Source organism: Rhincodon typus, chromosome 5, assembly GCF_021869965.1.
Source record: "Rhincodon typus isolate 14 chromosome 5, sRhiTyp1.1, whole genome shotgun sequence".
NCBI classification, from domain to species: Eukaryota; Metazoa; Chordata; class Chondrichthyes; order Orectolobiformes; family Rhincodontidae; genus Rhincodon; species Rhincodon typus.
The window spans coordinates 55,593,271-55,609,198 of record NC_063336.1 but is presented as its reverse complement, the minus strand read 5'-3'; the positions used below and the strand labels follow the sequence as shown (position 1 = coordinate 55,609,198).

The 15,928-nt window shown below is 40.2% G+C and overlaps 2 protein-coding genes across 5 annotated transcripts in view; one reads left to right on the top strand and one right to left on the bottom strand.

Annotated features, from left to right (window-relative positions):
• Positions 1–15,928, top strand: part of cep85l (centrosomal protein 85, like) — a 286,175-nt gene that overhangs the window by 146,154 nt on the left and 124,093 nt on the right. For both annotated transcript variants that reach the window (XM_048597366.1, XM_048597365.1), the window contains exon 3: positions 886–1,715. In XM_048597366.1, the coding sequence (XP_048453323.1) occupies positions 886–1,715 (830 nt within the window). The remainder of the gene's footprint in view (positions 1–885; positions 1,716–15,928) is intronic.
• Positions 6,602–15,928, bottom strand: part of pln (phospholamban) — a 34,359-nt gene continuing 25,032 nt past the window's right edge. The window contains exons 2-3 of one of the 3 annotated variants that reach the window (XR_007262144.1): positions 12,933–13,086; positions 6,602–10,103 (exon numbers count right to left, since the gene is read on the bottom strand). The gene's annotated coding sequence lies outside the window, so the exon portion shown is untranslated. Of the gene's footprint in view, positions 10,104–12,932; positions 13,090–15,928 lie in introns of all 3 variants that reach the window. The other 2 variants (XR_007262145.1, XR_007262143.1) reach the window with 2 other exon arrangements.

Here is a 15,928-nt window from a genome sequence, read left to right as displayed (position 1 = left end):
AGTAAAGACAGTGAACAACGCCAGTTTCATTGCCTGGCTACCACAAAAATCCAGACTAATGACTTGGTCAAGGTAGTGACTTACATGAAAAGAAGTGCTAAGCCATATCACCTATTGGCAACAGCCACTGAGCCAGAAAGAAGCTGTCAGGAAGAAGTCAGAACAAAACAAGTTGCAGACTCAAATTCTACTCCCAAGATCTGAGCATAAAATCTAGGCTGGTATTCTACTGCGGTGCAGAAGGATTGTTACACTGTCAAACATGCCGCCCTTCAGATGGGACATTAAACTGAAGCCCAACTCCCTTCTCAGGTGGACATGATTTGAAGGCGGCAGGAGAATTTTCTGGGCCAATGTTTATCCTTCAACCAGCATCATGAAAGCAGCTTACTTAACCATTTTCTGAGTACTGTTTCTGGAACTTTTATGAGCACACATTTTATACCATGTATTTAACTTTACAACAGTGGAAACACTTTAAAATACTTTATTGGTTGTGATGTGCAATGGGATGTCTTGAAATTATAACTATTGCAATATTAGTGCCAGACTTCTGTTTTTAAGCACAGCTTCAAACCCCTCTGATTTGTTAATGCTTACTACCAACTTAGAGGTCAGGGTTCTAAGCAATGATGTTATCTTGTCAATATTTGTAGTTAGTAAAATATTTAGTTATTAGTTATATTTCCAATAGTTTATGAAGTTACTGAAAGTTATTTTGATTCATTGATTTAATTAAGCTTTCGATAGCTTTTGGTTATTACACTGTGTTCCAATGAAGGTCTCCTTCAAAACTAATATCCTTCAGATAGTCCTGTTTTCAATAGTAGTAAAGTTTTCCCTGCTGTTCCAATGAATTGAATATTTTTCTCTTTGCCTTCATAGACCACTCCAGCTCAAGTGGCATCTCATCCTTCAAACCAAACAGATCTCTCATTACCATCCCCACAGCCCATGTCATGCCTTCCACCTCCAATTCCTCATCAGCTAGACCTGGATGTCAGGATGGAGATGCCTGTACTAAATGTAACATGACCTTGACACAGTCTGGCAAGCCAAAAAACCTTTCTACACCAAAAACTATTTTAGATATGAAGGATCCCAGACCTATCAGGAAATGGTCATCACTCTCCAAACTCATTGGTGCAGAGAAGGATAACCCTGAGTGTGGGGCTACTGGGAGTGTGGATTCTATAAACAATATGGAAGATCTATCAAACTGCAATGTGGAGCCAAATGCATATGGAGTAAATGTCCCAGACAATTTTACTACGTATCACAATTTGGAACATTTGAGGATCGAAGACACACAGAGTTGGGGCACATGTTCCAAAGAGCCCACCCAGAACCAGTCTTCAGTTTTTCATGGGCATTACAAATATGAGAACTTTTGTAGAGGTGCTGGGGACTCTTCTTTTCCAGCTACTACATCCAGCAAAAACCATTTAGATTTAAAGTTCAGTGCCTTACATGCTGACAAAACAACCTCAGCTGACTGGGATGCTTCTGGAAAAAGACACAGTTTTAAGTTGCTGGAGAATCAACCTGTTCGTGGCTCAACAGCTCCATCATGCTTGAGGACTCAGTTGTGGCTTAGTGACCAGATGCAAACCAATTCTCTTGACCTCAGACCTGCTGAAGGATCGTGTGATTTTCCTGTTTGTCAACATAAACAGCAGCCGGAACAGTTGAGACGAGAAACTGACCCAGTCCAGGTAAGCACTAAAAAAGGAAGTATTGCTCTATGGAGTTTTATGTCAAAAATGGTTCTGGGCTATATTGGAATCATAGTAATGATTGAGCACTCATCATCAGGAATTTATGTGTGAGAGGGTTTTTTAATGCTCAAAACAGCCATTTGATGAGTATTCAGTGGCCTATTTGTTCACAGAAACCCTCATTCAGTATTTGTGAAGGTGTCAGCAAATAAAATGAGCCCATTAAAATTCCCTTTGACATCTTTACTATTACTCAGCTCATTTGTGGACCAGACGCAGTGAAGGAGTATCTTTATCTCCTTAAAACAAATCAAAACAATCTTATTAGCCTTTGACCAGATAACTAATAATCACTGTATTGTCTTATTATAGACAACAGTTTTGTGGTGAGGGAAGACTTTGATTTCAGATGTTTTGTTTTGGCAAATACAAAAGGGAAAGTGTAATCAAAGAGAATATTTTGTGAGCCACTTTTTTAAAATGTAGAGGTTATAGGGAGATGACCATGTGTGAAGCAATAATTTCATCACATCACAGATTGGTGCCAAAATTATTTTCAGCGATCTTCATTCTTTCCTAGAGGCTAATGTATGCTAGTATGCAGTTCTACTGGTTTAAATACAGCTCTCTTGTACAGTGCCCACTTGACCTTGATGATGTTTGAGACCATCCAGTGGGTGTTCACAAGCTACACATCTGTGGAGAATATCTCAGGATTACTTGTTCCTGTCCTCACTTGAGTGTAGCTTTGAACAGAGGTCACGCAGAATTGAGAATCAAGGCCAGTTTCCTTCCATAGCCCAAGGGTCCTGAAGTCAATCATACAGTCCTTATGACTGCTTGTAATCAGGTTCAGCTTGGTGAGCTAAAGCTGGTGTCTATTCAGATATGTTCAAGAATCTGCATTGTTCAGTAACCACACACATGTGATGCATTTATGTACAGACACATTGGACAGCTACATATTTGTTACAAGTACTTTGTTACAGTTTCAATAAACGATTTAGTTTTCAGAACATCTGATGAGTCATTGTTCCATCATATGAGCCTCCTAAAAACAACCTGATGACCGTAACCAACATCCCAACAACCACCTTTAATCATAATCTATGTCCTTCGTTAGGACCTTAAATAATTTAAGGCCAGTTCCCAGTATGATACATACAACAATGAAAACACTTCAGCCAGAAGTAAAGAAAATACACTGAATGTTTTGTTCGAGTCGAAAATTCTGCCTGAAACTATCAGAAACAAGTAGATAGGCTGAAAGAGCCTGTGGCTGGTCACCAATAATCAACAGCAAAGAAAAATAATATTTGAAGAACTTGGGCCATATTTTCACTCCTGAGATGAGCAGCTTGAGTGAACTCTGAAGGCTCACTTCAGATGAAAATTGTCGAATAGTGTCATTTTGATTTTGGGGATGTGGTGTCAGAGTTAGATCCAGGAACTCAGAAAATAAATTGTAGTCAACCACGGCAGGGAGCAGGCAGGTGAGTGCCAAGGCAGGCTGGTTAGAAAGCTTGCCTCGATTCTTTGTGACTTTGTCCCAGTTGTAATAAGCCCATCTACTGTACAATTGAGGCATTCAAGAGGGCAATGGATGTTTATTTGGATCACAGTAATGTGCAAGGGGGATGGGGAGGAAAGCAGGAAATTGGCAGTAAGTAATTATATTCTTTTGAAGAGCTAATGCAGATACAATGGCCTGAACAGCCTCCTCCTGTGCCTTAGGACTTCTGATTCTGTGGCTTAGGCCCACCAGCCCTCATCCTTTACACCATCTCACTCCTTTCAGCCACTCCTCATAGCACCTCATGCACTCTGTGCCAATGAACCATAATGAGCCATCTTGATTTACACCAGTCCCCATTATGAATGCTAGGCTAGATGTCAAGACCAATGAAAACATGATCTCAGCAGGGAGTCAGTTTTGACCAAATAAGTTGACTTGCTGACTTTGCCTGATTGACACCTTTAAATAGTTGTAATAGTTGTTCCTTCTGTGATCTCTTTGGTCATTGTCTCAGTGTTTATTTTGACAGGTTAAGTAGTATGAAGTGTTTGTTTATTGATTCCTCATAACAATCTCTCTAATTGAGACTTTTATAGGGTTATTGGAACACCAGTTCATTTCCCAAAGCGTGTTTTTGAATGGGTTTGTGTTTACCTTAGCAATTCCACAGTTGCCATGGTTAATACATGTTTCATTGCTTCGGTACATACTGTATATATGATTGAATGGGAATGAAATGAGCATGAGTTGACATTGAGTTTGCATAAAGAGTATGAAAGACCATAGGAGTGCTTGTGGGGCATGAGCTGGCAGTATGCTGACATGGAGGCCAGATGGTTTTAGGGGGCATTAGGTGGCATTGAGTTGGAATGGAGGATATGGAGCCAATGGGGAGTGATTGGAGGCATCAATTGGCATGATGTTGGTATGGAGTGGACATGAGAATTGGCTAGGGAACATGAGTTAGATCTTATGAATTTACTTTCCCTAATTAGGTTCCCTAATCCAGATTATGGCTCATGATTCCTCTGGGGGTCTTTGAACTTTAAGCCATGGAGGAGTTCACCTAACTCTACAAAATCTGTTGGAGTGCCAGGAGGTGCCTACTGCTGCAATGGAGCTGGTTAGGTCTGGTGCAGAGTGCAAGTTCACTAGCCTCAGCACAATCCCATCCCTGTGGTGCTATGCGTGGGGTCAGTAATCCCAGAATCACTCTCAAGAATTCCTGCTCCCATGAAAATCTGGTCCATAGTGAAGGGTCAGATTGCACCACAGTTTAACACAGTGGCAGTGACCAATGTTACAATCACCGTCTAAGGATATGGGTAGGCCATTTAGGACGGAGATACGGAGACATTTCTTCACCCAGAATGTTGAACCCATGGAATTCTCTGCCACAGGAAGTATTTGAGACCAAAGCAATAAATGCTTTCAAGAAGGAGTTAGATACAGTTCTTAGGGCTAAGGGAATCAAAGGGTATAGGGAGAAAGCAGGAACAGAATACTGAGTTGGATGATCAGCCATCGTCATGTAGAACGGTGGAAAAGGTTGGAAGGGTTGAATAGCCTTCTCCTGCTCCTATTTTCGATGATGTTTCTATTATTTGACTTCCAAGGACAGATAATGATGGTGTGGCCATGTCAAAACAACAAGGATTCATCACTATTGTACATTTATCCATGAACTGATTAGTAGGTCGTTTTGACAGTTTATAGCTTAAGCATCACGATTTATTTGCAGTATTCTAAAATTGAGAAAGCATCTAGGAGGCAAGTAAACTGGCTACAATTCAGTAAGTAGTCTTTGATTCCTGGACTCGTTACAAATGATGGAAAAGGCCATCTCTGGTGGTATAACCTACTCAAGGGGTCTGAGACACTGAATTTGAAAGAAATAATTTATTAAAATTTCAACAGAAAGGGGTGGAATAAAAGGACAAAAAGTGTAATTTCCACAGGCAGCACAGTGAATTATTGTCAGCAGCATGAGGGCAGCGTAGATCAGGCCTTTATCTTTCTTATTTATATCACACAGATGAAAAACAACATTTAGATAAGTTACTAATATTTGAACGATGAATTTAAATTTTAATGTTGAGTAGGAATGAGATTGCCACAAAAGTTCTGTACTGAGTCAGGTGACATCCATATGATTTTTTTTTCCACATTGCCATCTGTTCTTAATTGTGACATTATTTTTGTGAAATGTGAAAAAGCTGCGGAGATGTTGTGATATAAATAACATTGTCATAGAAACCACAGGAATTATTTAAAAGCCAAAAAGTAGCACTTACAAATGGACATGTCGTTCACCGTGGTGGGCAGTGAGATTTCTCCTGTTCAGAAGCTCAATATTTAATCAATATCAACTACTTGCACATTAACTAGCTGCCATAATGAATGCACAGTAAGACACCTTAAAAGAAATGGTTTATTGGAAGAACACCATGGTCTCATTTGATGCACAAATTTTGTGTTTTCAATGATCTCATTAGCAATTACAGATTTTATTAAAATATTCACAGAAATAAACAAAGTGGCCAAAGGGAATTGAACTAAAGGACAGAAGGATGCAATCTACTCCTTTGTCCAATGCTGGTGCTAGCTCTCCAACTGGAGCAGTTGTAGGCTATCACTTGAAATGGACAGCTGGTAGTGGCACTGCCAGCTTGCACCCTGCATTCAGAAGCTGAACTTTTTGACGGCCTGGGGCTGCCAAATATGCATCTCGCTGCAGCTTTTGGCTGTGATATGGCTGGAAATCCCCCGCATGGTGCTGGCTGCTAGAGTTGGGGTGTATGTTAAAGGGAAGGGAGTAGAGATCCCATGAGGCTGGCTCTGCTTCTTCAGCCTCCATAAAAAGCAAAATGGCAAAATTACTTTGAAATATTGTGAGTGTTAGCAATAAGCGTATTAAAGCGTTTATGAAACTGCTCTCAGTATTTAATTAAACTGTTTAAAGGTTGATACGTTTGCTAAATTTCTGGGCAAAAAGCATGTTAATGAGTTTATTCCTGATTTCAGAGTGCACAGTGACAAACCAATAGCCTCCACTGCCTTTTTCAATGCATCCCTTTGTTTTACCATTCTGGAAATATGATAAATAAAAATGCATGGATGCCATTTGCGTATGAGGTTATTCTATATGAATATAAACATGCAGCCACATTGTTCCATATATAATTCCAAGAATAATAAAGCTCTGCAGTCACCTGTTGAGCAGGACATTTTTGCATCATCTTAAATGTAGTCCCATGGATGACTGGTTCATTTGACATGGATTGAGTTCATTGGATTAGTTTGCCATCTCAATGTTGGTCTTAATTCCAGGTAAAGGATCCTGAAATAGACATGGACTAGTGTCAGTTTCAATGTTCCTGGAGGTGACTGCTTATGAATAATCCTCAACGACCCCAGGATATTTAGGAATGGCAAGCAGCCTAGGTAATTGGAAGGCCTAATAGCAGGATCCACAACAATGTCCAACTGCTTGCTCCACTGGGAGATGTAGGAGCTGCTGAGGCAGGCAAGAGATTGCAAGGGTGCCGCAAAATGGAAGTTCCTTCTTAAGCATTGAGAAAAATGAAAACATTTCATCGCAACAGCTGACAGGCCACCTCAATGGAGGGGGAGCTCCTCCACAGGGTAGACTTAGGATTTGGCTGTGATTGTCACATTCCAGTAGCTGTGTAGTGGGTTGAGTAAGAGGAGTCAATGCTGTCCAGCCTGCAGCAAGTATGTTGCTTTGAGTTAAAGTCAGACATTGAGTCCCTGTCTACTATCAGGAAGACACCAACAGCACAATCAATGTGCCCCCATTTGGTCCATAGATGGATTTGTTTAGTTACCCTCTGCTGCTGGGCCTGTGGTCCCTACAGCATTAATGTAGCCTCCAACACTTCCTCAGAGATGAGAACATGCCAAACAGCTGATCGGATGTGCTATTTTGCAACTTTGTTCCCAGTCCTGTTTCTGAAATTCATCTCTGCAGGGCAAGGAATGTTTACTCCCTTAAATACACAATCTTGACAAATTTTATAAATATTAATTGACCCACAGTATGAGTAGCCAAAAGTGAAATAATTTATTGAACAGAGAAGCATGAGCTTAAATAATAAACATTTGCACATTGGTTGTTTCCAAACTTGAGTTGCTCAGTCAGATTACCCGTGGTGACAGATGCTCCATCTATTGTAGTTTGAACTTTCTGAGCATAGTTTTGAAAATGCTAGTTCCTTCCAAAGTGCTATGTGATATACTAATGTCACGGTGACACTGGTGACCAGGTTGACAAATCTTGGAAAGTATTGTACAGACGCTGGTACACTTTTAAGAATAAAATGAAGCTACAGGATAATTCCTTTAAATCCTCACATTTGGAGAAACAATTTGGATGCTGTGAGTGTATGTTATCTCTGCATCACAAAATGTATATGCCCTTGCTTTTTTAATCCACTCATACCACAGTGAGGAACCAACAATCTACTCTAGTTAATTCCTTAACATATAATCTTAGCCATAAAAGTTGAGCACCTCACAGTGCTGACACCAAGACATTCCAATGGCCTATTTTTAGTGCAGCCATTTATGAATACCTTGACTTTAGCAATAATGCTGCAAATTAAGTGAAGTATCAAAACTAAATGAGGCAGTGTCTAGAGGCTATCTCTTCTAGAGACAAAAAGGCATAATGTCAAATATAAATGCTGCCTGCCAATAATGATTAGTGTTGTGCCCTTCCAATCACTAGCTGATGTGCCTTTCCAACTAACAAAAGCTTTGCAAATCATAAGTTCACTTACAAAATGCAGTTTGTAAATTCACAAGATCAATTGTGCAAATGCTACTGATTTGTATCTCTGGTGCTCTGTCGCAGGAATTTACCTCACAATGTGAAGATTCACAGTACTGAATACCCCCAGGATCTTAAGTATTTTCCTTGTGTAGTAATTTTATAACGAAGAATGCTTACAGTAAAAATTTTTCATTTCTGTTGTATGATCTCTGGAGGCAACATACAAATACATAAAGAAAGCTAATAAGCATTCCACCCTCGGTTAGGTTTTCATGAGGAGATCATGGGTTAAATTCCTCAGTCTATTTTTGAACACATCATACGGCTGAAACTGTTTCCTCACCAGAGTGTAATTTGCATTGCATATTAAGAGAATTTGTTCAGGATGTGTTAACTTGAAATGCATTAAATTTAGTGAAACAAGCACAAAACTTGAATCTTCTTGAATGTGATATTCTTATGCCCTTTCAACATGTTCAAATGAGGCAATCGGTACAGACTCTAATTTGCAATTAGTTTGCATCTAAATTGTCTTAGTTACTGTTGGGGGAGCTTTGGCTTCAGAATGTCAGGATGATTAAAATCACAATCTGAAGTCCAAAGAAATGACATCATTCCACATTCGGCTTAAAATGTAGAAACACAGAGTATTGTTAAATGCAGTTGGAATTTACCTTCTGGTTGCTATTTGCTCCAAGTGAAAGTCACAGCTTGGATGTCAAAGGAATGACATAACTTAACTTTATATTCAGCTTAATGTGTGGAAACAAAGGATATGAGTAAATGTGTTCAGAGTTTACCTTCTGGTTGCTATTTACTCCAAACTGAATCCAGTGTGTTAGGTACTATCTACATTATAAATATTTTTCAGAATTAAGACTAGTTTGAAATCTACAGTGGAATAAATCTTCCTGACAAGGACCAACACTACCTTTGTCTCAAGCTATTTCACAAATGAAGAAAACATGGTATAGGACTGGACATCAGTCTGTGTTGGGGAGAAATTAAGACAGGTGACCATCAGATTTAGTCCAGAGCGGTAATTAGTAGTGCACAGAAATTTTCTTCCATCTTAACTGTATTGATATTATATTTCTGAATGTTGGGCTTGGAAATGTCACTAAGTTCTGATATTGAACAATGTGTACAGCCTTTGGATGTATAATGGTATCATTTTTCACCAATTTCAGCTTTTAACATTGCCTTGATACATTGAAGCGAGTACACACATTTGAATGGTGAGAGCCTATGAAATTCTTTACCACAGAAAACAGTTGAGGTCAAAATGTTGAATGTTTTCAAAAAGGAATTAGATATAGTCCTTGGGGCTACAGGTAACAAAAGCTATGAGGAGAAAACAGGAACAGGGTACTGAGTTGGGTGATAAGCCATGGTTATGCTGAATGGCAGAGCAGGCTTTAAGGGCCGAATGACCTACTCCTCCTCCTCTTTCTTAAGTCTATGAATGATACACTTAAGATCTACAAATGAAAACTTGCTCGTTATCGGCTAATATCCATCAATTTTGATTCCACATATTTTCAATAGTATAGCAAAACAATGTGCTTTTGGAATTATTGAGTATGTACGTTGAAAATAATCATACATTCAAACAGGTTTCGTTTGTCTTAAGTGGTTTGTCCAGACAGCAGTTGGAGCATTTTGAAAGAAGTAGTTATTGCAAAGGTCTTAGGGGAAATTGGAGACTCCAGTAGATCTTGGGTTCGTGGTTACATTTTGATTGGATTCTTCTTCCCAGATCCGAAAGCAACAGTAACTACACATGGTCTTCAGTACGTAGAATTCAGTAGATGAGAAAATCACATGAGTTTAACAATAATAAACATCAATAACAACATGACGATAATTAGAAGGAAATTCAGGATCAGGCTGAAACCTCGGTTGTTTGCCAGATAATCCATTCTGTCTGTTGTCTTGCACCAGTTTGCCCACAACCTTGATGATGTGCTGTGGATTAAGTTGTACCCCTCGTTAGGAACTACTGATGCTTTATTATTTCATTGTCTGAAGCAACTATGTTGCCATTTCCACCATCTTGTACTTTTCCATTTCCCTGTGAATAAATAAATAGTTGTGAGACTCTCTACAAGAGTGCAAAGGACATGCCCCTAAAATTCTACTGTCAATTGCCAGGTACCAAAGAAGGGCTTTATACTTATTTACAAATAATAATTACACCTCCAAATGTAACGTGCATTGATTATGTTTTTAAACCTCTGACAGTGTAGAAGTTTTTTTTTATATCACTGTTGTTGAGGAGATTGTTTTAGCTTGAAGCTGGTAATCAGTACAAGTTATTACTGTTGTGTATATGTGTTACAATTTGTTACACATTTATTAATGCCATTCTTTTATCTGATTTGTACGTACTTGAGAATTCAGAACCCTATTTAAATTCTTGCTCAGCTCTACCAATTAATCTTTTACATGAAATTGCTTTTCTTGCTCTCTCCCTCTCTCACGCTCCCTCCTTCTCCATCCCTCCCCAATCGTGTTTGGCTGAACAACATAATTAATTGATATAACTTTAACTACATGTAGGTTAAGCCTCCAGTTGAATACTTTTATTTTGGTGGAGAAAGTTTACCGAGGGTGGAAGGTTAATGCTTTCCAGACACTTGATCATTTGCTACCAAATAAAGTCATTTGGAAGGGATCATGTTTGAAGTGGAGGTAGTTTTCACTCTTCACAGGGAGCCATCCAAAAAACAATTTTACGCTTTATTTTTAAATGTGGATGGATCAAGATGTTGACCATTTAGGGTAAAGTGTAAAGTCTTCTTGTAGCAGAATAAATAGGAAGCATGCCATAATATGTAAAACATCCATTGTATGTCTGCTTTCCAATAATAATATACCATAAAATTACTTAGAGTTTATATGCAAATATGGTGTTGTAATTGACTCTGTTTCTGTTCTGTCAAGGTAATAAATGAATATGTTTTTCTTGTAATTCTGAATTCTTTAAAGAGTCTGCAACAACTCCTAGTCACAGGTTGAGGATAAATGATACACTCATAATAACACTCAGTTTTTTCCTGCAATATCTAAGATTAATTGGCACATAGGCTTTCCCTTGTCATTTCACAGACTACATTAGATGCAGGTTAACTGAGATCTTAAAATAAAATGCAGCTTTGATTTTTTTTTTGATGTCTCATTACATAACAATCCAACTGTGGGAACATCTGGATCTGAATTTTTGCTCAGACGAAAAGGATATTTGTCTCAGCGAAAATGGCAACAGAAGCATGAGACCAAAAGTCCCATCCCTGGACCTAGTTCCCAACAATTTTTTTAGTGTGGGATCTAATTTGCAAATCTGTGATTTATGAATACAGTTGCACATGTTTCAGTGCAACTGCCTAAGTCAGATCTAATTTCACTAGTTGAATGACCAAAACACAGCTTATACACTTTAAATCCAGTATGAGAAGGTCTGAAGCTTCTGCATCTCCTTAGAGAGTTAGGAGAGGTAAGGGATGCTTTTGGATGTGGTTCTGGGACACCTTTGGGAGAGATCAGGTGCTAGTTTGGAGAAGTAAGATGTTCTTTGGGGTTATTCAAAGCAGACATGAACATGTGTTAAAAAATGCAAAAACTCTTTGCAATTGTCAAGTTCATTGGAAATGTTATGGGAGGTATTTGAAATCTATTGCTCGCAGTATCAAAAGATCAGTGCTGATATTTCTCTCTATCTGTTAACATAAAGCCTGATGGCTAATGTTACAGAATGAGTGCCATATGACTGATTTCACAGCCTTTCATTATTGTAGTGGGATGCCAATCGGTTCACAGTTTGATTGACAGCTCCAAATGATTATAAACTCTTCAAAGGGGGAATATGAATTCTGATGCTGGTTTTTTTTATATAAGGGATTAAAGAAAACTCAATGAAGTGAAAGGATTTTATTAATTAGTGTTTTTTTAAATATCAATATACACTAAAGAATTTTATTTCATCTCATCATTGGTCCTGAGGTCTGCCCCCATGGTAGATGATAAGAGTTAGCAAAATAGGTAGAAGGGAAAACGGTGGTGAGTAGGGTCATGGGTTGTCATATGTTGGTGTGAAGATTATAAGGGGCCATGGTGTGAATGGAAATGGATGAGTTGACATGAGGTGGAATGAAGTTAGCATAGAGATTATAAAGGACCATGGGGATTGGCAGGGGGGCATAGGCTTGCATGGAGGCCATTAGGGGCAATATGGACAGCTCAGAAGTATATATTGGAATGGAGAGTATGAGGAGCCATGGTGATGAATAGTGAAATGAGATGGTGTGAATTGGCATGGATGGGTCGGGGCAGTCTATAGGGCTTCAGGGATGTGAGGGGGTGAAGAGTTGTTTTTAGTCTTATACTCTAGTCATATGTCTGACAAAGGACTAGAGCTCTGAGAGTGGTTTGTCAGTCTGCTTCTGTACCTGACTGCCACAATACTCATTGTCACCTACCACACCCCCACCAAAAGAAACTCTGACCCAGGGCACTTTTCCATAGTTCAGATTTGCAGAGCTGGGAATTGTCCTGACTCTACACCCATGGCATGATTAGGTCAATTGCAAGCTTAAAGGTTGAATAACAACATTAGATATAAGATTACTTATAAATGTAATTTAGTTGGAACTAATACATCATTACAACTGAACCAACTGATTTCTTTTATAACTATCTTGTTCATTTATATTTGAAGTATTTCAGATTACTTTTTCATTATATCATCAGAAAAGCATAGCCCTGCATTATGTGACACTAATGAAAAAGGTTATTTTGTAGAATTATGAAACTAGTATAACATTGTAAAGGTAGATATGCTGAGAAAGGTTTGTTTTTGTGTTACCATAAATCAGTGAACTTGAAGAATGAGAATGATACCAACCTGACAGATCAGCAACACTCTAAGATCAGTCTGTTGATTTGTCAATATGCTGTTTTCAGCCACATCCATAGAACATCGGGTAAGGACAGGCTTGAATTCAACTGTAAAGTTCCCTGTTGAAAGGCTGCTTGTACCCACATCTGAGCATTAACCACTGCTTTTAGAAGAGGGGTAAAGGAGGGAAGTTGTAATTATGTCACTTTGTTGACTAGTTAACTCTGATTTTTAACAACATAACTCTAGTATTTGGCTATTTGCATCTCTAAGAATTATAAAATGAGAATGGAGTAGAGAACAAAAGAAATATTGAGTTTTTTTTACTATTCAACTCAATCAGTGGATGGAGCAGAATCTTATGCTGGCAATGTGGGCCTTGGCTTGTCTTGGCTGGAGCCATGAGAAGATGTCTATGCTGCCCTCTCTGGAAAGCTGGACAAATCTTTTCAGGGCTACGTAAGGGCCTCAACCTGTTCAACTAGAATAAACACAGATCGGACGGAGCTTATCAACATGTGATATTCCTGACAGTAGAGAGAGGGGTGGGGCTACTTATTGGCTGTGACATGGGAGAGCCGGAGGTTTTGAACAGAGAGACCTCAGGGCTTAAACATTGTGCAGGGGATTGCAATGCGTGGCTGGCAGCTGCTGGCACTTGGAGGTCTGCTCCCAGCTGGTGCCCTTGGAACTATCCTTGCAGGTCACTTGAGGCAGGTTGGCATGGTCAAACATAGATCTTCCCCTGCCCTGAAGTTCGTTCCAACAGAGACACAAAGTAGGTGTCGTTACTGTATGCTATCACTCCAGCTTCCTGCCCGCTTCTTGTAGAAGTAGAAGGTCCTGCTGCTGTATCTGTGCTGCCTCTTAAAATTATAGAGGGAATTGCAATTGTGGCACCTTCCATTGTGGTGTAAAGAACTTTTGATGATGCAGGAAAGTTTAACCTCTTAAGCTGCATATTAATACAAGTAGAAGTGTTGGATTGCATCTGTCTTTGTGGCCTTAGTATTCTGAGCTAAATTTTTAAGTATGAGAGAGGATTCATTCTGCGAATTCACGTCAGCAACTATATTCATATCAGAATGGTTTCTGTGAAATTATTAACCATTCCAGTACAATTTATCTATTGTTTTTGTTAAAACATTTGCTTGATTATTAAAGCAAGTTTCCATGTGATTGCACTACAACTCTGCAATGACAACACTGGCATCTACCCATCAAATTGCCCAGATATGTCCTAGACACACAAGGCGGGACATGTCCTACCCGGCCAATGACCGCCCCATCGGTCTATTCTCGATCATCAGTAAAGTGATGGAAGATGTCTTCGACAGGACTGTCAAGCCGCACTCACTCAGCAATAACCTACTCAGTGACACCTAGTTTGGATTCCACCAGGTGACTCAGCTTGTGATCTTATTACAGCCTTGGTTCAAACATGAACAAAGAAACTGAATTCCAGAGGTGAGAGTGACAGCCCTTGACATAAAGGCTGCATTTGACTGAATGTGGCATCAGGGAGCCCTAGCAAAACTGGAATCAATGGATATCAAAGGTCAAAGTGCAATATTCAGCCTCATTCGTGACTCCTCAGATGCTGAAGCAGTCCATGTTCAAATGCAACAAGATCTGGACAATATCCAGGCTTGGGCTGATAAGTGGTAAGTAGCATTCATGCCACACAAATGCCAGGCAATGACCATCTCCAATAAGAGTCAATCTAACCACCACCCCTTGATATTCAATGGTGTTTCAATTACTGAATCCCCCACTATCAGCATCCTGGGGCTTGCCATCAACCAGAAACTTAACTGGGCTCACCACTTAAATACAATGTCTAGGAATACTGTGGTGGGTAACTCACCTGACTCCGCAAACCTGTCCATCATCTCCAAGGCACAAGTCAGGAGTGTGATGGAATACTCCCTGCTTGCCTGGATGGGTAAAGATCCAACAACACTCAAAAGCCACTCAGCATCCTGACTTGGAAGTATATTCCCATTCCTTCACTGTCGCTGAGTCAAAACCCTGGAATTCCCTCCTTAATGGCACTGTAGGTCAACATGGACTGCAGCACATGGACTGTAGCAGATCAAATACCACCTTCTCAGTAGTTGGTCACCCATGCACTTGTCAGTGTCAGTTGAAGTCAGAAATGGATGGATTGGAGGTTGTGTCAGGAATCACATTTTTGAGATTCTAGCCTCACCAACCAACCTATATCTGCCTTATCTTGAGGTTAAGGCTTACCCTGAGATGTTAAAACTTAGACTATTCTTACTGAGATAACAAGGTGTAGAGCTGGATGAACACAACAGGCCAAGCAGCATCAGAGGAGCAGGAAAGCTGACGTTTCAGGTCTGGACCCTTCTTCAGAAATGGGGGAGGGGAAGGGGGTTCTGAAATAAATAGGGAGAGAGGGGGAGACGGATAGAAGATGGATAGAGGAGAAGATAGGTGGAGAGGAGACAGACAGGTCAAAGAGGCGGGGATGGAGCCAGTAAAGGTGAGTGTAAGTGGGGAGTTAGGGAGGGGATAGGTCAGTCCAGGGAAGACGGACAGGTCAAGGGGGCGGGATGAGGTCAGTAGGTAGGAGATGGGACTGGGGCTTGAGGTGGGAGGAGGGGATAGGTGGGAGGAAGGACAGGTTAGGGAGCTGGGGACAAGCTGAGCTGGTTTTGGGATGCGTTTGGGAGAGGGGAGATTTTGAAGCTTGTGAAGTCCACATTGATACCATTGGGCTGCAGGGTTCCCAAGCGAAATATAAGGTGCTGTTCCTGCAACCTTCGGGTGGCAGCCCAATGGTATCAATGTGGACTTCACAAACTTCAAAATCTCCCCTCCCCCAACTGCATCCCAAAACCAGCCCAGCTTGTCCCCACCTCCCTAATCTGTCCTTCCTCCCACCTATCCCCTCCTACCACCTCAAGCCCCAGTGCCATCTCCTACCTACTAGCCTCATCCCACCCCCTTGACCTGTCCGTCCTCCCTGGACTGAC